Raw genomic sequence first — 23,349 nt, forward strand, 5'->3', positions numbered from 1 at the left:
ACAAAAAGAAAAAGAAGAAAAAATAATATTGCAATTAGAATAGGAAAACATAATACTAATGTAAAACGTTGCCAATAAAAAAATCCATAAATTTTAAATGAAAGAGAAATATATGGATAATAGTAGTATGTGCAAAGAAACCAATTTTTTGGAGCATAAGAAAGGACAGATTCGCCATTTCCTGGTCTGTCAAATCTGATTGGTGGTTGCATTCCCTTTTCTGTTCATTTGCCAATAGATATAAATGATTGATATGAAATGGAAGCATAGTATTTACAAATACATTTTTCAATTAAGAGCAGGACTAGGAAAATGACAAATGGCTCACCACTTTTGCATTGATTGCTGTATAAGCAAATCCTGTCCGTTTCCCCCATATTAGTTTGTAATGATTATTTCCATAGTTCTGCTCTCGCAGTCCCCCTGGTGCAACTATCAGGTGGTTCCCTTGTTTCAGAATGTCTATACTCTTTTCTCTTGTAGGATGAACAGTGTGATGGAGGTCACGGTACAGAGTTAGTCCTGCAAAAGCAGACCTAAAAAATCATTCAGTTCTTGCTTGTAAAAGAAAACATGATAATTCAGCTAAGAGTTTAAAGAAGAAAAATTGGACTTTCCACACCACTGAATCAATGTCTTTTGATGATTATTAAAACTAAACATATAGTATTTTTACCTGGTAGACAAAAAAGAGTGTGATGCATCACACAATACCAAAATTTCCCAGTAAGTCTATACATCTTATGGACAAAAAAATAGATGTCCTTTGGAAAGGCTCCATGGTAAAAAACAAAGATTGCTGGTTCTTTTGGTAGATTTTCTACTCCAGAAACCTCATAATCTGTTAATAGTGGAACAATGAAATGGCTTCAATATTGTTTCACAAGGGTCTCTTCCAGAAGAAAATATGATTGTATAGAAAAATTGCTTTTTTCTTACCTTTCTTAGCTACTTGTGAAGCTAAATATTTTAAATCATATGTCACTTCTGGAATAACACTCTGTCGCATTGATCAATCAGAACATCAACATCAATCAGAACCTCCTGAGATTTGGGTATTATTACCTTTGTGACTCTACACATGCCTTCTAATTTCCTATAAGTCACTTAGATTCATATCAATTTATACCAATTAAACTGACATAAAAGCTTATCTTATATCTTAAATATCTCAATACAATCTTAGGATATTTTGGCCATTGTAAAACATTTTTAAAAGACAATTTTGGTATTCTGCTTACATTTCCAGAATTATTAACAGACATATAAAATGTTTTTTAAACTTTTTTTTTTTACTAAACAAACAACACACACACAAATAATCATCTTACATTACATCTTGTAGAAAGTGTGTCAATTGGTTACAATTAGTTTTCGTGCATCTCTTCCACAGTCATTACTTACATTCATATCGTGTATCAAAGTTCTTGATGAGTCTTACTTTCAACATATCATAGTTCTCATTTAACTGAAATTGTTTTAATGTCCTTTTGCTTAGAATAATCCATAGTTAAAAAACACAACCACCTAATGACATTTCATTAATTATTACAGAGTAATCCAATAGCCTTAAACCTTTATAACATATTCTAAACAAAAATTGACAAGATATCTAAGTCCTTTTCTCCCCTCAAATCACTGTTTACAATTTGTGTCCACGTTCCTTTTGTTGTTGTGGTACATGTATGTATCATTAACTATATCATTTATCCTTATTATTCCATTGTTAGTTGTTATAATTAATACTGGTTAACAAAAAATCTTTTACTGTTATATCTATTTTCTTCTCATCAAACCAACATATATGTATACCTTATTGCCCTTATCAATTATTTTTTAACATAACCATCTATGTTACCAAATTATTACTTACTAATTATAAAACTTCGTTAATTTTTTTATCTACTTTCATATATCCAATAACATTATACCTTTATAACATATTCAAAAAAAGAATTAATTATTTAAATTTCTAAACCTTTTTTCCCAAATCATTGTTTGCAATTTATATCCAAATTCCTTATATTAAGCCAGTACATATATATATGTCATTAACTATAAGTCTTATCATTTCATCATTATTATTATTATCATTAATGTTTGTAACAAAATCATTTATTACTTATATCCAGCTTCCTCACCTCCAGCCAACATAGAAATATACCTTGTTACCATTATCAACTATTTATTTAAGTAAGAATCTAAAGAGTTACTAAATTCCTATTTACTAATCATCAAACTTAGCTATTATTATTATTTTTTATTATCAAATTTCATATATACCTATGTCCTTCCAGAAAACATGTAGTCTTATTTCTTTTGCCATTTGTGGAGTTAATTTTCTATTTATTTCCTCTGTAAAGTTTTTATGGACATCTCTCTGCACCTTATTGGCAATGTTCCCTCTAATTTTTTTTCAGTGTGTGCGGAAAAGTATAGTGTTCGAGCAGCACATTTTCATGCCTGAGCACCTGAATTTTTTTAGCCATAATTGCCATCAGAGCAGATGTTAGGAGGGGGGCAAGGAGGAAAAGGCGCCTCTCCCTCTCCCTCAGAGCCCCAGGAAGGGAGGAAGGGGAGGGGGAGGGAAAGGAAAGAAAATGGGAAACAAGAAAAGGAAAGGAAAAAGGAAAGGAAATAGAAAAGAAGGAAAGGAAAAAGGAAAGGAAAAAGGAAAGGAAAGAAGAAAGGAAAGGAAAAGAGAAAGGAAATAGAAAGGAAGAAAAGGAAAAAGGAAAGGAAATGGGAAAGAAGAAAGGAAAGGAAAAGAGAAAGGAAAGAAAAAGAGAAAGGAAATAGAAAAGAAGGAAAGGAAAAAGGAAAGAAGGAAAGGAGAAAGGAAAAGAAAAAGGAAAGGAAAGGAGAAAGAAAAGGAAAAGAAGGAAAGGCAAAGAGAAAGGAAAGGAAAAAGAACAGAAGTTAGAAGAAGGACAGAAAGTAAAAGGAAAGAGTGGAAAGGATTGGTACTGCTCAAAAATCAAGTCTCAAGATCCCATGGACCCCTTTGGCTCAAACAGTCCAACTCCACGCTGCTTCCCTCTCTCCCCAAAACAAAGGGATCGCAGAAAAAATGCTGAGCCCAGAACGGGGCTTCAGACGAGGCAATGCCTGAGAAACCCCAGATGTGCAGAGAAACACAGGCTACAACCAGCGAATCCCGTTTTCCCAGGAACTGACGAAGCCCCAGAGGACCAATGGGAAGTCTCCCTTCTGCAGCGTCATCGATCTCCGGGCAGAGTCTTCCTTGATTTCACCAATCAGAAATCAGAGTTCAAAAGGGAGGGAAGGGGGATATTTTCAGTCACATTTAAAGGCATTAAAAAACACTGCACTGCACTTTGAAACTTGTGTGCGGTGTTTTTTTGTTACCTGCGCGGCTGCTCACGCGTGCACCTTACAGGGAACGCTGTCTATTGGATCTCTCAGGTAATCTCGGTGCCCTTTTGCTACTTCAATTGATTTATCTTTGGTTGCCAATCCTGTTTCTGATAAGGGTTAGTATAAAATGTAAAGGGATCAGCTTTTAAACAGTTACTGAACTGACTGAAACCTTTGGACTTAACAGGTCATGCTTCACATACAATCAGAATTGCACCCAAAATTTGAGTTGTTGAGTGAAGCAATTGTTAAGCAAACACCATGTCACCACTTTTCTCAATGACAGTAATCCTAACTGTCCTAGTTTTGATCATTAAGTGACAAAATAAAATTTTAACTGGATTGCTGGGAAGGACCCTGAGCCTCCTCGGAGTAATGGGACAGGGGGAGGACACAGGTTTCTGATAACATTCAGACTAAGGCAGAATATCAACAAATAGCCCAAGCCTGTAAAAATGAAGTAAGGGAAGTTAACGCTCACAATGAGGAAAGGCTTGCCACAAAAGTAAGAAATAACAACAAAAGAAGAGCTTCTTCCAACATATTAAAAACAAGAAAAAGGTTAAGGAAATATTTGGTCCATTGCTGGGAGAAAGTGGCAAGAAAATGACAAGCAACAAGGAGAGAGCAGAATATTTAACTCATTTTTTGCATCTGTCTTTACACAAAGGGATAAAACAGTCCAACCTAACAAAAACAGCACCACAAAAATCAGATTAGAAACACAAGTTGAAATAGGGAAGATAATGGTAAGTGAGCACCTAGTGTCTACCCTAGACGAGTTCAAATCACCAGGACCAAATGGATTACACCCCAGGGTTCTGAAGGAACTGGCAGAAGAGATGTCAGAACCACTGAACTATATCTTTCAGAGATCCTGGAGCACTAGGGAACTGCCAGAGGACTGGAAAAAAGCTGATGTGGTTCCCATCTTCAAAAAAGGGGAAAAAACAGATCCAGGAAACTATAGACCTTTCAGCCTGACCTCAATACCAGGAAAGATTCTGGAAAAGATAATCAAGCAATGAATTAGTGAACACCTAGAAGCAAACAAAGTAATAGCCAACATGGGTTTGTCAAAAACAGATTATGCCAGACTAATCTTATTGCATTATATGACAAAGTGACAAAATTAGTGGACCAGAGTAGTGCCGTCGATATAGTTTACTTGGATTTCAGTAAAGCATTTGATAAGGTAGACCATAACCTACTACTAGATAAAGTAGAAGAATGTGGGTTGGACAGCATCACCACCAGATGGATTCTTAACTGGCTGACCAACCGCACTCAACGTGTACCCCTCAATGGAACTGCATCTACATGGAGGGAAGTATGCATTGGAGTACCCCAAGGCTCTGTTTTAGGCCCAATACTCTTCAACATCTTCCTCAATGATTTGGATGAGGGAATAAATGGGGAACTCATCAAATTTGCAGATGACACCAAGCTGGCAGGAATAGTCAACACTCCAGAAGATAGACTTAAGATACAGAAAGATCTTGAAATTCAATGCTGAAAAGAGTAAGGTTCTACATTTAGGCAAGAAAAATGAAATGCACAGGCACATTATAGGTGGGACCTTGGTCAATAGTAGTAACCATGAGAGGGATCTTCAAGTCCTAGTGGGTAACCATTTAAGTATGAGCCAGCAGTGTGCAGCAGCTGCCAAAAAAGTCAACACAGTTCTAGGCTACATAAACAGAGGGATAGAATCAAGATCACATGAAGTGTTAATACCACTTTATAATGTCTTAGTAACGCCACACTTGGAATACTGAATTTAGTTTTGGTCACCATGATGTAGAAAAGATGTGGAGACTCTAGAAAGAGTGAAGAGAAGGGCAACAAAGATGATTAGGAACTGGAGATTAAAACATATGAAGAATGGTTGCAGGAACTGGTTATGTCTAGTTTAATGAAATGAAGGGAAGACATGATAGCAGTATTCCAAAATCTCAGGGGTTGCCACAAAGAAGAGGGAGTCAAACTATTCTCTAAGGCATCTGAGGGTAGAACAAGAAGCAATGGGTGGAAACTATTCACAGAGAGAAGCAACTTAGAACTGAGGATAAATTTCCTGACATTTAGAACAATTAATCAGTGGAACAGCTTGTCTCCAGAAGTTGTGAATGCTCCAACACTGGAAGTTTTTAAGAAGATATTGGATAGCCATTTGTCAGATAAACTGGGCTTGGTCCGTATCCCACAGGGGAGGACAATGGTGTGTACTATTGTTTCCCAAGATTTGAGATCCATCCTGTTACCCTTTTCTCCTCTTGGGAACATTCATATTTGATTTTTGATATTTTGTACCATTGGACATGAAAAATATACATTTTTCTAGTTATTTTTAGGAATATAATGATCCCAACATGGACATGACTGCTGATTATGGTTGACCAGAAGAATGATGCCAAGGGTGATAATAAATTCCTCACCCCTGCCTAAAGAATGAATTAAGATATACTTACTGTGCAGTATTTTTCCATGCCACTTAGCTGCCAGTGCCAAATATTTCTTTGGCTTGTCCCATTTTTTGCTTTCGATATCATCTGGCAGATTGCCAAGCATTTTCCATACAAAAATTATTGTATTGTATAGATACATGAGAGACAACATAGATAAAATGGGATAATATAAAATTATCAGAATTACTATCAAAGTTAAGGGATATACAATAAACCCTGACCATCCTTCCAAAATGCAAGTTGACCAGATGGTAAATTCATTTCCTAAGGTATAATATATATTTTCCTCAGACATGTTTGAAGTCAGACTTCAAGTCAGTATATAAATTGAAATCCATTCACAAATAAAGTATTTCTTCCTGGAAATGAAAAATAAACAAACAAGCAAGCTTTATTATGAGCTCTAGGAAAACCAGCAGAATATCAGCTGACATTGCATACAAGATAATGACACTTTCCTACTAGATTCCTGCGGTTGTTCCAATATTATAACCAGATCATCCGCAAATGCACGAACTCTATATTCTTGCTGTCTAATTTTGATCCCTTTTAGACCGCCCAGGCCCCGTATCTTATTCAACAGTATTTCCAAAGTTATAATAAACAATAATGGGGACAGAGGACAGCCCTGTCTTGTACCTTTTTCAATTTGAAAGGAGTCTGTCAGACTTCCATTGACAATGATCTGGGCTGTTTGCTGCTGATATATTGCACCAATTGACCGTAAAAAGCCATCTCCTATCTGCATTTTTTGCAATGTCTTCAGCAGGAATTGCCAATTAACTCGATCAAAGGCTTTCTCCGCATCCAAAAATATGAATGCGGCCGGGATTTGATTGTTCTTTCCCAGGTATTCTAAAGCGTTGATAATTAATCTAACGTTATCCTTCATCTGTCTGCCCTGTATAAAACCAGTTTGATCGGTATGTATCAGTTGCTGAGTTACCCCCATTAGCCTATTTGCTGATATTTTAGTAAAAATTTTATAATCTACATTAAGTAATGAAATAGGTCTGTAATTTTTTGGTTGGGTAAGGTCTTGATCTTCTTTGGGTATCAACGATATGAACGCAGTCTTCCACGAGGGAGGCACTTTCCCTCCCGATTGAATTTTATTGAATAGTTCTCTGAGGGGTTCTACCATTTCTAACTGTAGATATTTATAATAAACAGCTGTTAAACCATCTGTGCCTGGTGCTTTCCCTAACTTTAATTGTTTAATTGCCTGCAAAATTTCCCCAGAGGTTATAGGTTGGTTCAGCTTATGCCTATGTTCTTCTCTGACTAGGGGGATTTTCTCTTTATCTAGGTATTTGTCTATATCTCCGTCCTTAATTTTATCCCCTTTATACAACTCTGTAAAAAGTTGTATTATTGAATACGATCAATCAATATGGTCAAGTCTCGGGATTTAAAATAAATCTAGGAAAAACCAAAATAATAGCTATAAATATGACTATCAAACAGAAGGAAGAACTGGGGGCGACGCTAAGATGTGAGGTAGTTAAAAAAGTTAAATATCTTGGAGTTAATATCTCAATCTCAAATGGGAAATTATACAAGTATAATTATGAATCACTTTGGCATAGTACACAGTTGGAGTTGAAAAGGTGGGAAAAACTGCATTTGTCCTTGCTGGGTAGAATAGCGGCAGTAAAAATGAACATTTTACCAAAATTTTTATTTCTTTTTCAAATGTTACCAATACTTAAAAGAGATGCGAATCTTTTAGAATGGCAGAAGGGTATCAACAAATTTGTGTGGGCAGGAAAGAAGCCGAGGGTAAAGATGAAAATAATGCAAGATGCACGTGAAAGAGGAGGATTGAAATTACCTAACTTAAAATTATACTATGACGCAGTGGCATTATCTGCAATTAGTGATTGGATTCATCTAACTAATGACAGAATTTTGAATATCAAGGGATATGATTTGTTATATGGTTGGCATGCTTACCTGTTATTTAACAAAAAAACGGATAAGAAATTTAAAAATCACATCTTAAGAAATGCTTTATTGCGGGTTTGGAAAAAATATCAACATAAACTAAATGATAAAGTGCCCATGTGGGCAATTCCTAGACATGCAATTGAAAATATGAATGTAGAACAAAAACACGATAGAACCACCTATAGACAACTTCTTATCTCAGAAAGAGGGGTGATGGAACTAAAATCTTTAGAGGTACTTAAAGAAGAGAAGGTAGTTCAAACGTGGTTTCAGTATGGTTAACTTCAAGCTAGGTGGAAAACAGATCAAAAAACTGGCTTTGTAAAAGTTGAGGATAATTTGTTTAAACAAATAAGAGATCAAAGCTCAATGCATATAAAGAGGATATATAATGTATTAGTACAGATGGATTCTGAAACGGAACTGATTAAGGATTGTATGATAAAATGGGCTCAGAATGTCGAGGAACCAATAATGCTTGAAACATGGGAAAGAATCTGGGTAAGAAATGTGAAATTTACACAAGCACAAAACTTGAGAGAAAATTTTTATAAGATGTTTTATAGATGGCACCTAGATCCTAAAAAGCTTGCCTCTATGTATCCAAATGTTCAACCTAAATGTTGGAGATGTGGTTCTTGTGATGCTACATATTTTCATATATGGTGGACATGTCGTAATGTTAAGGCATTTTGGATAAAAATATGGTGGATCCTGCAAAACATCTTTAAAAGAAGGATAAAATTTACCCCCCAGCTGTTTTTACTGGGTATATGCATTGATTTTACAGTAGCAGAGACTAATTTGATCCTGTATTTAATAACGGCAGCAAGACTCTTGGTGGCGCAGTATTGGAAGAAGAAAGATTTACCCACAATTCAAGAATGGACTTTGAAAGTTATGAACTTAGCCGAAATGGCCAAAATCTCAGCATATCTCAAAGAACATTCAAACGAGAGATACAAAAGAGACTGGAAAAAGTGGATTGATTACATAAAAAGTAAATATGGGACTAAAAAACTCCAGATAGCTTATGCTTAGTATCAGTAATAATTTAAATTGTTTAAAATTTGGGTAACAGTAAGAAGCTGAGTTCAATGTAGAGATATTTCAGACTGTGATTGTTCAAAAATTATACCACGTATGGTCTTTGGGAAGTCGGGGGGAGGGAAGGGAGGTGGGGATTTAGGGGGAGGGGGGAGGGGGGAAATACAATATGTGTTAAATTCCATGATTGTATTTGTATACTGTGGCTTTTCAATGTTAGTGCGAAAATAGTACAAACCGAATATACTGGAAGGTAATAGATACCGAAGGAAAGAGTCGAGTGAAAGAAGAAGGAGGGTGGAGAGGGTGAGAGAGAGGAGGAGGAGAAGGGAGGGAGGGAATGGAGAGGGAGTGATAGGGTTAGAAAGAAGGGGAGGGGAAGTAGGCGTAGAGGGGTGTGTGAGAAGGAAGAATGAAAGTTGGAGGGGGTTGAAAGAGGGTGTATGGCAGGCCAAGGTGGTATACTGGGTTTGTATTGTAGAGGGCATTTTCTATATAAGTGAGGGCCGTGTTTATTATTCAATGTTATATGCCCTGATCAAGCACAGTGAATATGTGATTGTATAGAATGAAAACATAATAAAATATACATTAAAAAAAAAAAGATAATGACACTTTCAAATAGCCTTTGGAGAAGGTTGTGCTGAGGGATGGTTAAAAAAACCATGGGTTAGTACAATCAATCTGATTATTGATCCTTTTAATCAAACATTACTGGGATTGTTAAGAGGTCTTTTTTTTAACCAACCAAGAAAGAAAAGGTTTAAATGACCAGCCAAAGATGTCTATTTAGGAGGGATTCTTGATTTTAGAAACAACTTGTTGGATATTGTGCACACAAGACAATTTTGGACACCTTTTCTTCCTCTGCTGATATCCATTCTTTTCCTTCAACTTCAATGCCCTTTATTATTATGAAAAAGAAATCTGTCACACTCCTTCACTTAATAACCAAGAAAGAAACCACTCAACTCCATTTTGCAGAATTAAGTGTACTTTTACTGATTATAAATAATGAGAAGCTAAGCAAAGCTGGATCTGAGCAAAAGAGCGTGAATGCATTAGATATTAATACATGCTTCATTCCCCTCCCGTTGGTACCCCAGTCCATAGTCCAATCATATATCTCCACAACTGTCAGGTGGAGACCTCTTCAAAAATCATCATCAGGTTGGTATGCTGGACAGTTGGCCTTGGCGGCAAACTCCCCTCCTTCCACATGTGCAAACGAATGGAGAGAACAACTCCCAATTAACAGTCCTCCTGTACCAATTACTTCCCTCACCCAAATACCATGCCCTCCCTCCCCGTTTCAATGGCAGCCGAAAAAGCAAGCAGCAAAACACAGGCTGACAAAATCAAGTGCAGATTCTTTGCAAGAACCCCACTTTCCTTTTCCCTCTGCTAACATCTGGTTAATATTGATTGGCATCTCCAAGGCTACAGATGTTTCATCTGCAGGCTGATTGGGATGAAGAGAACAAGGATACTAGTTCTATTTGAAAACATTAATCTTCTAACATTTTGCAAATCACCTTCAAGACAATTATCACCAAAAATTTCCTCTTGCAGTTCTTTTACAGAGAAAATATCAGGGATGAGTAAATATCAGGGATGAGTTTTTGGAAGCTAAGCTGCTCAAACAACTAGCAGAAGTCATATAGAAGCAATAGGATATTCCATGTACTCTGACAACTGGTATCACTATCAGTCTCTCTTCCTGGCTTTGCCCGTAAATGGAAGGAAAATAGCCGTAATATTTCAGATTTCCAGGTATTTGAGGAGAATCTTCAGAAAAGTCATAAAATACTGGAATAATATTCAGTTTTCTGCAAAATGATTCTACAGCACTTCATCTGATGCCCTAAGTTACTTAGAAGTATTGTTGAAAATGGGCAATTCAACAGAATTTCCTTCAAAACAAACATGCAAGTTATATATTAAAAACCTTTTATCAGCCAACATTTCTGCAATAAAATTATTACTATCAATTCAGTATCAAAACATTAATGGAGAAGTTCCAAGCATATGAACAATCAGAACATTATTGATTAAAAATAGAAAAATAGAAAGCCCCCTCCAGTCCTTTTCATTCAATAAAAGAAGATGAATTTCACCTGGCTACCAGAATCATTACCTCTTGCAAACAGCTTGCTTGGAAAATCACTTTTACTCTGATATAACAACTTTTTAAATGAACAATTTAAATGTTATGTTCTCCTCCCTCAGAGGGTGGAGTGAGAACAAACTCAATTGAAATAAATCATGACCTAGAATTAACCATCCTTTTGCCAATGCCAACTAACATTCATCTTTTACTGAAGAATAAGCAACTTAAGAAATGAGAATTAAGTCTTCTCTAACTGTTCTCATGGTGCCTGTGTTTATCAGCCTCAGGTGTCTCCTGGTTTTGTATTCTGCTGAGACTGACATTCCACTTGGTTCAGCAGAGGCGGATTGATTTGAGCATTTCCTCTTTCTCCTCCATATGTCATTGTTCAAATTGACAAATTGCTACTAAGTGAAACTCGGAGCTGTACAGATTCCTTTGCACAGCAGCCAAGTTGAATAATCTAGCAGGAAGCATAAAAATGGCAACAGAGTCAAGATAGAAATCTGTAATGGATAAACACATTGAATACTAGTAGAGTTTTTTTGCTATTGCAAAGTTGGATGGAGAATACGTTAATGTGCACTGAGTTCCTTTTGAGTGTTTTCCCAACATATTCAGTGACTAGATAGAGTATTGGTTAGAATGCTGCCATTTACAGGAGCCAAGGTGGCGCAGTGGTTAAATGCAGCACTGCAGGCTACTGCTAGATCAGCAGTTCAGCGGTTCAAATCTCACCGGCTCAGGGTTGACTCAGCCTTCCATCCTTCCGAGGTGGGTAAAATGAGGACCCAGATTGTTGGGGGCAATATGCTGACTCTCTGTAAACCGCTTAGAGAGGGCTGAAAGCCCTATGAAGCGGTATATAAGTCTACTGCTATTGCTATTGCTATTATGCAGGTGACTTTAAGGCCTCATTAAAAGTTTGAATATGCCCCCTCCTGAAGTGTAATATGTAATAAGTCACAGATCTATGGTTTATTCTAGTCACATTTCGATGATTCATACCCATTACAAAACTGGATTTCTCTTTAGAAGGATATGACAGATAGAGGAAAAAAGAGAGAAAAATACATTTGCAGAAAATTCTAAAGTTCCTTAGCTACGATCTACAGCTTAGCCATATTCATTGTCGTATAATAGTAATAGCAATAGCAGTTAGACTTATATACCGCTTCATAGGGCTTTCAGCCCTCTCTAAGCGGTTTACAGAGTCAGCATATCGCCCCCATAGTCTGGGTCCTCATTTCACCCACCTCGGAAGGATGGAAGGCTGAGTCAACCTTGAGCTGGTGAGATTTGAACCGCCAAACTGAAGCTAACAGTCAGCTGAAGTGGCTGCAGTACTGCACTCTAACCACTGCGCCACCTTGGCTCTTTGTATGATAATCTGTCATAAGTGGTCATAGGCAATCTCAAAACATGGCTTATCGTCAAACTTGCAAGGCTTTCCTTAGAAGGTTTGAAGCTTCACATCTACCTTATAAAGCGAACAGCTTAGACAATATTGGCCCTAGTGATATGAAAAGTGGTTCTGTCTGCTCTTATGACAATTTCCCAGGTATAACACAGTTCCATTAACCCTTGTTCCTCTGTTGGGGCAAAAGGGCAAATGAGAAGAAAAGGAGATGGCTAATGAAACACCTTCAGAAATTTTCAGGTGGGTCAAACCTGATGTGTATCAAACCAATCACACAGCTCCAGAAAGAAAACAGCAACAAGATCCAACTAATTCTAGCATAGGAATAAACACTCATTCTGCAGGGACCAAACCAAAACTTGAGAGCTCCAGAGGGTGTTAAACTCCTGTAGCAACGTATAGTGAATAAGGCAATATCTTCACTGATTTAGAGTTTATAACCTTATTACAGCAATGAGTAATGTATGGAGTTTAGGTTACAGAGAAGAAAGTGTTGAATTTCAGAGTTTAGTGACTGTGGTCTAGACAAGAAATGTCCTGACATTTCTATGGCAACTGTGACTATGATCTTCAGAAGTTGAAAATGGCTATTGGTATCTACACAGGCATGTTGGTCTGCTAAGGTCAATCTAACTAGTTGCCTGTGATCACTTACCCAACACTGCCCAACAGTTAGTGGGTGTGAAAACCAACATAGGTTACACAATGTTGAAAAAGAAATATGTGTAACTTGCCCCTTCGTAAATGTTTAGGTGTGGCCTTTCTATTACTTTGATCTTCTTTCTGATAGTCTTTATATAGTGGGGAGATTATTTATTTGGTTGGATGAAATATTCATGTGTTCTTCTCCCACAATATTTTGTTGATGTTGACTTTTGTTGTGCAGCACTAAATAATGTTGACCCCTTTTCCCAAGGCTACATCTTGGGCATGGCTTGAAGAATTGGCCTCTGTACCACTGTTTCTGTAATCAGCATGAAACCACAGAACAGAAGTTATGCTGTAAGTAAACCAAGGATTACACTACCATCTAGATTCCTCAAGTTGTGTTCTACAAACATTTTCTAGATTCCAGTACATACTTTTACAATATGTATAATGTATTATGACATAATGATAGGACAGGGCATGTGCAAATATCTAGTCATTAACCTCCAGGTTTATGCAATATCCATATCTGAGATTCTGCTTGGCCCATCAAATCCTACCATTACCTTTCTATATGAAGCACATGGAATAAATTGCCAAATAAATATATTTATTTGGTTTCTATAGCTTTTTCAGTTATTCTAATTTGGGGATGTCACACTAAATGTCAGCCTCTGCTTTGCTGCTGCTTCGGCTGCCATTGAAATGGGGAGGGAGGGCATGGTATTTGGGAGGGGATTTAGTACTTGTGCTGGAGGAATATTCTGGAGTTCTGCTGCCTGTTTTACTGTGCATGCGGAGGAGGTTTCCCGCCAAGGCCAAAGGCACCGACATTCCATCTTGGTGATGCCTTTCGAAGTTATCTCACACCTGACACTTGGGAGAATTATGATTGGACTGTAACTGGGATGCCAAGGGGTGGGGAATGGGTTATTCTATATATCATTCGCTTTTGCGCCTAAATAATCAGTCTTTGCTTTGCTACGCTTCTGATAATTTATAATTAGTAAAAGTACACTTGATTTCTATCAATGGAATCTCGTGGTTTTCTTTCCTAATTATTCAATGGAGGAATGCTGACAGTAAGCGAAGACTCACTCACACCCCACCAGGAGTTTTCAACCTACCATGGGGGGTATACTCACAAGAAGGAATGGAGAAAATGTCATTGCAAGCGAGCGATGATGAGGAGACTGGAAGAGAAACTGCAGAACCATCTTTACCTGAAAGGCTAGCTGGCCTAAGGGTAGAAGAGCCTGCGGTTCGGCCCCGATGGACTTTGGGAGTGGGGCAAAAAGAGGATTCTGAGAATTTGGATGCAGGAGTTACAAGAAGGAGACAAAAGAAAAAAAACCAGCGCACTGGGAAGAAGCTATGACTGAGCGGAGGTCCCTAGAGAGAGAGAGAAATATGGAAAGAGAGCAAATGGAAGAATTTGAACAAAGGTACTCCATGCATAAATTTAGGGAGGGCGAAGAGGCCAAGGGGGGATCGGAGCAAACAAACCCAGAAACAGCCTCCCCCCCAGCCAGGGCTGCTGCCAGAGTGGGGGGGGGGGGGCAGAAGACGCAGAATGGCAAAAGTCCCTCCCTTACCAGTAAAATACAACGGTAATGCCAAGGACCTGGGTCTTTTTGTTATTCAGATTTGGAACTATATGGAAATTTATGGGCAGATATGGAAATTTATGAAACAGATGAGATGAAAGTGCGAATGGTTTTACTTTCTTTGGAAGGAAAAGTGGCTAATTGGATGGTCAGCTTACACCAATGTAACTCCCCTCTCCTGAGGAATTTTGATGTCTTTATGACTACACTAAAGAGGAGATTTGATGATCCGCTGATTGAGAAATGAGGGAAGGTGAAATTTATGGCCCTAAAGCAGGGAGATAGACCAGTGGCTGAATATGTTCAGGAGTTTCAACAGCTTTCATCATATATGAGGGGTTGATCTGAAGAGGCGCTCCTGGATCAGTTTGCATTGGGATTAAATGAGGACATTTACCAACAATGCGTTAACAGACACCTTCCCAAGCGAGTTGTGGCTTGGTATGAAAATGCAGCAGATGTTGAGCTAGACTTGATTAGACTTCAAAGTGTGAAAGAGGAGAAAGCAGAGAAATCCCCCCCCAGCTCAAAGGGTCCCATTCCGCCTCAGGGGTGAAGGGAAGGGAAGCTCCGCCAACAAGGCCAAGCCTTTCACGTGCATATTCGGACCAGCACAGCCCCAGACGGAAATGCCGACGCCCCTGAGCCTGCAGGCTCCAGCCCTGCATTGGCCGCCAGGGGCCAGGAGAAAATTGAGGGGGAAGAAAAGATTCCAAAAGAGTATTGGGACCTAAAGGGGTTTTTTAGTGAAAAATCTTCAGATAAACTTCCACCCCACAGACCCACTGATTGCTCCATCGAAATTTTGCCTGGAGTGCCGCTTCCAAAACCCCAAATATATTCTATGTCGCCCAGAGAAATGGAGGAAATGAAAAAGTTTATTGACAAAAACCTACAAAGGGGTTTCATTGAACCAGCCAGGCCCAAGGTAGCTGCCCCTGTACTATTCAGGGAAAAAAACATGGCTCTCTTCGTTTGTCTGTTAACTTTAAGAACCTTAATTCAATCTCTTCTCATAATCTCTACCCTTTGCCTCTGATGAAGGACATGCTGGCCCAACTGGGAAAAAGCTGCATTTTTACTAAACTGGACTTAAGGGAGGCATATTATAGGGTTCGCATAAAGGAGGGGGATGAGTGGAAGACTGCTTTCAACTGCCCCCTGGGTTGCTTCCAGTTCCATGTAATGCCCTTTGGCCTGCAGGGGGCGCCTGCAGTTTTCATGCAATTGATTAATGACATTTTGCATGACCACCTTTACAAAAGCGTTATCGTATATTTAGATGATATCCTTATTTACACACAAACATATGACGAACACGTCAAGTTGGTCCGCACTGTCCTGAAGAAACTCTGAGCTGCGGAACTTCATGCCAAGTTATCCAAATGTGAATTTCACCAGGAGAAGATAGACTACCTTGGGTATCGTATTTCCCCCGCTGGTGTAGAAATGGACCCCGCTAAGGTCAAGGCGGTCACTGAGTGGGAGGCACCCCATACACATAGACAATTACAGAAATTTTTGGGTTTTGCTAATTTCTATCGTCAGTTCATCCCTTCTTTTGCCAAAATTGCACTTATAGCAATAGCAATAGCAATAGCAGTAGACTTATATACCGCTTCATAGGCCTTTCAGGCCTCTCTAAGCGGTTTACAGAGAGTCAGCATATTGCCCCCAACAATCTGGGTCCTCATTTTACCCACCTCGGAAGGATGGAAGGCTGAGTCAACCCTGAGCCAGTGAGATTTGAACCGCTGACCTGCTGATCTAGCAGTAGCCTGCAGTGCTGCATTTAACCACTGCGCCACCTTGGCACTTCCCATCACTAATTTGTTGAAGTCCAAAGGTGGGCTGAAACCCAAGCCTAGCATGCCGTTGAATTGGACCATGGAATGCCAAGCTGCTTTTGAAAAGTTGAAACGACTTTTTGCCGAGGAGCCAGTTCTGAAGCATCCGGAGATGGACAAGCCCTTTGTCATTCAAGCTGATGCCAGCGACGTGGCGGTGGGGGCCGTCTTGCTTCAGACTAACGACTAAGGTAATTTAGTAAGTAAGTAAGTAAGTAAGATCTTTATTACAGTCAAAGACCAGCAATATACATTTGTCTTTACACTATATTAAAAATACTAACATTAAAATATAATTAAAAGTATTTACATTAAAAGTGGATAATAACATTATGGTCCAAAGATTGTTAAAGGTATGTCCAGATAATTGGTACAAGATGGTACTATACTGTAGCCAATTTTTTTCTTATGGACATTGCAGCAGCACAGAACTTTGCCACTGCATATGTGGTAGCCGGGTTAGTGTCCTGGAGGAGAAAGCCTAGATAAACATTGTCTGCCCTCCCTGGCAATCTCTCTAATAAGGGGAGAATATATGCAGACCTACAAGCTCTGTATAGCTCACAGTGTAATAGTACATGTGAATTATCCTCCACTTCTCCTCTACCACATATACAAATGCGTTCGGTTATAGGTGTTCTTTTATACCTGCCCTGGAGGAGTGCTGAGGGAAGAATGTTAAATCTGGCTCTGAAGAAAGCTATTCTTTGTTTTGGAGAGATCAGCTCATTCAGATATCTTGCCGATTCCCACACACCCTGTTTTATTCTGTCCCTACTGTGGAGAGGCAACCTATTTAATTTTTCTTGGAACTCCATGTCCCTCATTCTATTGATTACTACTTGCTTTGCTTGCTCAAAGCCTAGGGACATTAAGAATAATGATGAAAGCCCATAAGAGCCTAGTTTGTGATCAATTGCTTGTTTCCAGGGGGAAGGGAAATTGTCAGTCAACACTAGTGGGGACAGTCCCTCTGGAAAGAAATGCATTTTAAGCCAATAAATGACCATCATCTTCCAGGCTCTTACTTGAATTTGAGGCATGCCTGTCTCAATTCTTAACTGGGCATTTGGAGTTCCATTGGGAGCAGCTAAGATGGCTCGCAGGAAATTTGTTTGAATGGTTTCTAACAAGTCTCTCTTTGCAAGGATTCCTGTTTGTGCCCCGTAAAGAATTTGTGCCAATGTTTTGGCCTCAAAAAGTTTTAAGGCAGCAGGTACTAACTGACCTCCACCTGTATATCGACCATGGTATCCTTCTGCGACGACTGCGGGAGGTGGGGGTGGGAGGCACTGTTTTGCAGTGGTTCTCCTCTTACCTCTCGGACAGGTCGCAGTCGGTGTTGGTCGGGGGGCAGAGATCATCCCTGAGGCCCCTAACATGTGGGGTGCCGCAGGGTTCGGTCTTATCCCCCCTACTTTTTAACATATACATGAAACCGCTGGGCGAGATCATTCGGAGGCACGGGATAAAATACCACCAATATGCGGACGATACACAATTGTATCTATCCGCCCCGTGCCAACTCAATGAAGCGGTGGACGTGATGAGCCAGGGTCTTGAGGGCGTTAAGAACTGGATGAGCGCTAACAAACTGGTACTCAACTCGGACAAGACCGAGTGGCTGTTGTGCTTCCCTCCCAATAATTTGGCTGACATTCCAACACTCAGGCTGGGGGGTCAAATTTTATACCCCTCAGACAGGGTCCGTAACTTAGGAGTCCTCCTGGATTCACAGCTGACTTTCGACCATCAGCTGTCGGCTGTGACCAGGGGGGCATTTGCCCAGGTTCGCCTGGTCCGCCAGTTACGGCCCTACCTGAACCGGGAGGCTCTCGCAACAGTCACTCAAGCCCTTGTGATCTCTAGGCTGGAATACTGCAATGGGCTCTACATGGGGTTGCCCTTGAAGAGCATCCGGCGACTGCAGTTAGTCCAGAATGCAGCCGCGCGAGTGATAGTGGGCGCACCGCGATTCGCCCACATTACACCCATCCTCCGCGAGCTGCACTGGCTACCTGTCGGTCTCCGGGTGCGCTTCAGGGTATTGATGACCACCTTTAAAGCACTCCATGGTAGTGGATCTGGATATTTGAGAGACCGCCTTCTGCCGATCACCTCCCTCCGACCGATTAGATCGCACAGGCTGGGCCTCCTCCGAATTCCATCCGCCAGTCAGTGCCGACTGGTGACTACGCGGAGGAGAGCCTTTTCTGTTGCAGCTCCGACCCTGTGGAACGAGCTCCCCGTTGAGATTCGTACCCTCACCACCATCCAGACCTTCCGCACAGCCCTCAAGACCTGGCTCTCCCAGCAGGCCTGGGGATAGGTTTCCAATTTACCCGCCCGAGTGCTGACTGTTGAATGCATGTTGTGGTTTACCATTTTATTTTGTTCACTATTGTTTGTCTCTTGGTTGCACCCCCTCCCCTTGTGATTGTAAGCCGCCCTGAGTCCCCTCAGGGAGAAGGGCGGCCTATAAATCTCAATAAAATGTAAATGTAAAAAATGTATAAAAGAAATGTTTGATTGCATTTGAGGATCTAATGGCTACTTGCAATGTGTGATCCAGGTGTGCCTTCCATGTCCCTAGTGAGTGGAAAACCACACCAAGGTATCTAAATGTTTTAACCTGTTCCAAACTATATCCTTCTATTTGCCAGGAATATTGGCTTGGTCTTTTAGCAAAAACTAAAATTTTTGATTTATCGAAGTTAAGGGCCAGCTTGTTTTGCCTGCAATAGCCGAGTGTTGCCCTAATTGCTCTCTTCAGTCCTATGGGGGTTTGTGAAATGATAGCGGCGTCATCAGCATATAAGAGAATTGGCATTTGCATTGTGCTAGGTTAGGAGGATGGAAATCCGGGTTCTGTAAAAGGTCAATCAGGGGATTAATATAGAAGTTGAAGAGGGAGGGGGACAGGATGCAACCCTGCCGTACCCCTTTTTGTACTCTTACTGAGCTGGTTAAACTCCCTTGGGGATTGCACCTCACTTTCAGGGTGGAATTGGCATACAATTTTTGTATGAGGAAGAGGAGGCGTTTATCGATAGTGGTGCATTTTAACTTCTCCCAGAGGATGATCCTGGATATTGAATCGAAGGCCTGTTTAAAATCCAAGAAGGCCACAAAAAGAGAGGATTTTTTTAATGTATGTATTTTTGTACTAAATGGTGGAGTACCAAGATATGATCCACCGTCGATCTTCCTTCTCTAAAACCGGCTTGTTCGTCTTTGATTATCCCCCCTGAAATTAGCCAATCTTGAAGTTTATATTTTAAGTGTTTGGCATACAGTTTACTAATAACGCTTAGAAGACTAATGGGTCTGTAGTTGCCTGGGTCATTTCTATTCCCTTTTTTATAAATTGGTATGATAATTGCTACTCCCCAATCTCTAGGCATATGGCCTGTATTGTCTATAAATGTAAACAGTGATGCTAAAAGTGGAGCCCACCAACTGGCGTTCTTTTTAATTATTTCTGGCAGGACATTATCAGCTCTGGGTGCCTTATTAGCCTTTAGGGCTCCGATCAACCGGGATATCTCTTCTGGTGTAACAGGGGGCCAGTGAGGAGTGTGGTCCAAACTAGCTTGGCTCTCCTTGGTTATATAGTCAGGATCTGTATAAAGCTCCCTAAAATACTCTTCCCAGGCATGAATTGGAACCTGATTTGTCGGGGGTAGGGGAGGTTTTCCCAATCCCCTGGTGATGTACCAAAAAAGGGATGTATTTTTTGTCCTGACTACCGTAATTAGTCTATGCCAAGAATCCTTCAGGGTCGCACTTTTCTTTTCTTTTAGAAGGTTCTTATATTGTGTTTTCAACTGCTTTAAGTAGTAAGTGTGCTCCTCGGAGGAGGCACCTTTACTTTTCTTGTATTCTTCATTATATATCTTTTTTAGTTGAACGCAATCTCTATCAAACCATTTTTTGCTTTTTGAAACTAGCATTTTGGGGTGAGCTGGTGATCTGTTACTGAGAACCGAATTTAAGTTTACAATTAAGGATTCAAACCCCTCTAGGTAAAATCCCCCACAGTTATTTCTTAATAGCTATTTACATAACTCTGTGGTTTCAGGGGCTAACATCCATTTGGAAACTTCCTTAGCGTTTTTCTCATTCCATTTAATTCTTACTTGGGCATTTTGAGTTTCTAACCTGGGTAGGTAGGCTGTGCCTGCCCTTAGAGAATTCTGGTGCAATGTGAAGTAAGGAGTATTGTATTATGATCACTTTCCAATCGGGAGTCTACCTCTATCTTCTGTAAGAACTTCAGGAGGTCATAAGATATTATCCAGTAGTCAACTGTGGATTTTCTTCCTGCTCCCTGGTAAGTATATTCTGCTGGGAAATTGCCCCATGGGGATTCGTTAAGGATACACAGGTCCAAACGTTCCATCATTTGTCTTACACATAAGCCTGCCCGATTAGCTTTAGGGTCTTTAAATTGTCTGGCATGCAAAGATTCCTCTGTTACATTTTCATCATAATGAATCTTAAACTGCTTATATAATGCTTGGTCATATGGACCCATCCTATCGTTTAAGTCCCCCCCTATAATTATTGCAGCTTTGGGGAATTTGGCTGAACAGCCAAGAATAAAATCTTCTATGCTGTCCCAAATCTTGTTAATCTCATTATTCTTATTAAGTGGAGGTATATAGATATTAAATAGCAAAATCTCCACCTGTTTAAATAAAAGTAATGTAGTTACAACCCATGAGTGGAAAGGTGGCAGTGGTACACATTTAAAATGCAAGGATGTATTAACTAACGTCACAATACCCCCTTTAGCTCTCCCCCCCACCTTGCTTGGAACAGCCGGAATTGAGTTGACCCAATAGCTATCTAACTGAATCTCTGTGGAGGTCCAGGTTTCCTGCAGGAAGAGGATGTCAAATTGTGATATATAGTCAAAAAAGAGTTGGTGTTTTGATGGGACGGCCCAACCTGCTATATTCCAGGTTATAAGGGCGAGTGGGTCAACTTTTGGAGCTCATCAGGAAACTTGATTTATACACAGGGAAGTTGTCTGGTTGTTACCATGGATTGAGGTGTCATCGCACATTGCATTGGTCTTCTTTAAAAATAGGGAGGACCCGTCTAGGTCATGTGTAGACTTTTGAGAAACTTGTTCAGGGTAAAAGGTTTTGGCACCAGCTAGCAGAGCTTGCCATTCCGAAGCCTCTTCTCTGGTTGTAGGGCAAGGCGTTATTAGGTCATCTTTCATTTTTTGCAATGGTGGCTCTTTTGTGAGTCGACTCTCAGTATCTTGGTTTGGAGCTGGCGGTGATGAAGGTGTCATGGAATTTTCATACAGGGATGAAAACATCTCCATCTCTTCTGGGGCCTCTAATACCCCCTTTGGGTCTTGGGTTCTATTTTCTATGATCTTGAATTCATGCAATCTCTTGCCCTCTGGGGGGGGGGGAAGTGAGAGGCTCAATTATTGGGAAAACCAGGTCTATAAGTGGCTCTGCTGTGTCCATTGTGACCAATAAGGATTTCTTTAAATTTTCTAGCTTGAATAATATATTGTCTTGTTCTTTCCTTGGGAGAGCACCAAAAGCGTTAATGAGGCTAGCTTCTGTGCTGTTAAGTATCTCTTCTCTGTGCAAGATTGGTTTACTCCCACTCTCAGTCTCTTTCTTTTCCAAGGTTGAAAATGAGGTGGTGTCATTCGCCTTGGAAGCTCGCATGTTAGTTATTAACGGGATAACCCTTTCCTCACCAAAGACTTTGATGGGAAAGATTTGGAAGGAGGCTAAAAATGCCTTCATCTTGAATAACATCTGAGGAATGGTGGGCTGTTTGAAAGACAAAAGGACCTGCTTCCAATTTGGGGCCTCAGGTAACCACTCCACAGCACGGAGATCAATCATGCCCCTGTGACAGTGAAGAAGCTGGCTTAGGGAATTTAATATTGCACTTCTGGAATTCTAACGTCCATAATTAAGTCTGTTCAAATAGATTCTGAAAGCTATCCTTTGTGTTTGTAGCGAGCGATCTGATTGTTGTAATTGAGGGAGGGATTCTTTCCTGATTTCTTCTTTATTGATACCTTTTCCTCTCGATGCCTTGTCTGGGGGAGGACTGTTTTTCTGAGAGGACTGCTTCCTTTTATCTGTCTCTTTAACTGTTTCTCTGGCTCTTTGTTCTTTTTCCTTTTCCTTATCCTGCGAATGGGAGTTAATCAAATCTTCTGCCAGCACTTTAGTGGGAGTTCTTGGAGCCCGATATTGCATTTGAAGAAAAACAGCTAAATCTTTTTTCAATGACTCTACATCATGTTGGATGGCAATTAATTTTTCAAATATTGAGACCACCGTTTGCGCTGTGAGAAGGCATTGCTTTGCCATAAACTCGGTTGAATTTTCCCAGGGTAAACTCTCCATACTCTGAATTATCTGGTTGTTCTTTGCCGTTTTAGTCTCTAACTTAGACTCAATAAAGGAGGTTGTTGGGCTAGTTGTTTGTGATAAGAGCTGGCAATCATTTCCCCCCCCCTCCACCAGATTGGAGAAGTCTAGTAAATGCTGATTTGCCATATCATTTTGCCGGTCCTGTTCTAATCTCTCCAGATTGTTGGAGATGGGGGGGTTAGTTTTACTTACAGATCTCTTGCCAACAAAGAGCTCCTCAATTTGTGGTTGTTTTGCTGTCTTCACTGGAGGAAGAGATCCTGGGCTGGTGCCATGGCGTTTCTTTCTTTTTCCCATGCTTATTTAAATCTTCGGCAGCAACAAAAGTTTTTGTTTGTATTATGTTCTACGCTGTTATCTCCACCAAAAAATGTTAATTAAATAAAAAAGAATCAAGTAGGAATACTAAAAATTGATAAAATAAAATAAAACCGAGAGGCACTACTGCA

General features: G+C 39.9%; 1 protein-coding gene across 1 annotated transcript in view; it reads right to left on the reverse strand.

Moving 5' to 3' along the window:
• Positions 1–6,834, reverse strand: part of LOC148049206 (DGAT1/2-independent enzyme synthesizing storage lipids-like) — a 29,826-nt gene extending 22,992 nt beyond the window's left edge. The window contains exons 1-4 of the mRNA XM_087707053.1: positions 6,815–6,834; positions 5,850–6,148; positions 677–841; positions 329–522 (exon numbers count right to left, since the gene is read on the reverse strand). Of these exons, the coding sequence (XP_087563179.1) occupies positions 329–522; positions 677–841; positions 5,850–6,141 (651 nt within the window). The 5' untranslated portion in view covers positions 6,142–6,148; positions 6,815–6,834. The remainder of the gene's footprint in view (positions 1–328; positions 523–676; positions 842–5,849; positions 6,149–6,814) is intronic.
• Between the last annotated feature and the right edge of the window lie 16,515 nt (positions 6,835–23,349).

This window comes from Thamnophis sirtalis, unplaced genomic scaffold, assembly GCF_051295495.1.
Source record: "Thamnophis sirtalis isolate CommonGarterSnake01/CBP01778 unplaced genomic scaffold, rThaSir2_p1.2 scaffold_2, whole genome shotgun sequence".
NCBI classification, from domain to species: domain Eukaryota; kingdom Metazoa; phylum Chordata; class Lepidosauria; order Squamata; family Natricidae; genus Thamnophis; species Thamnophis sirtalis.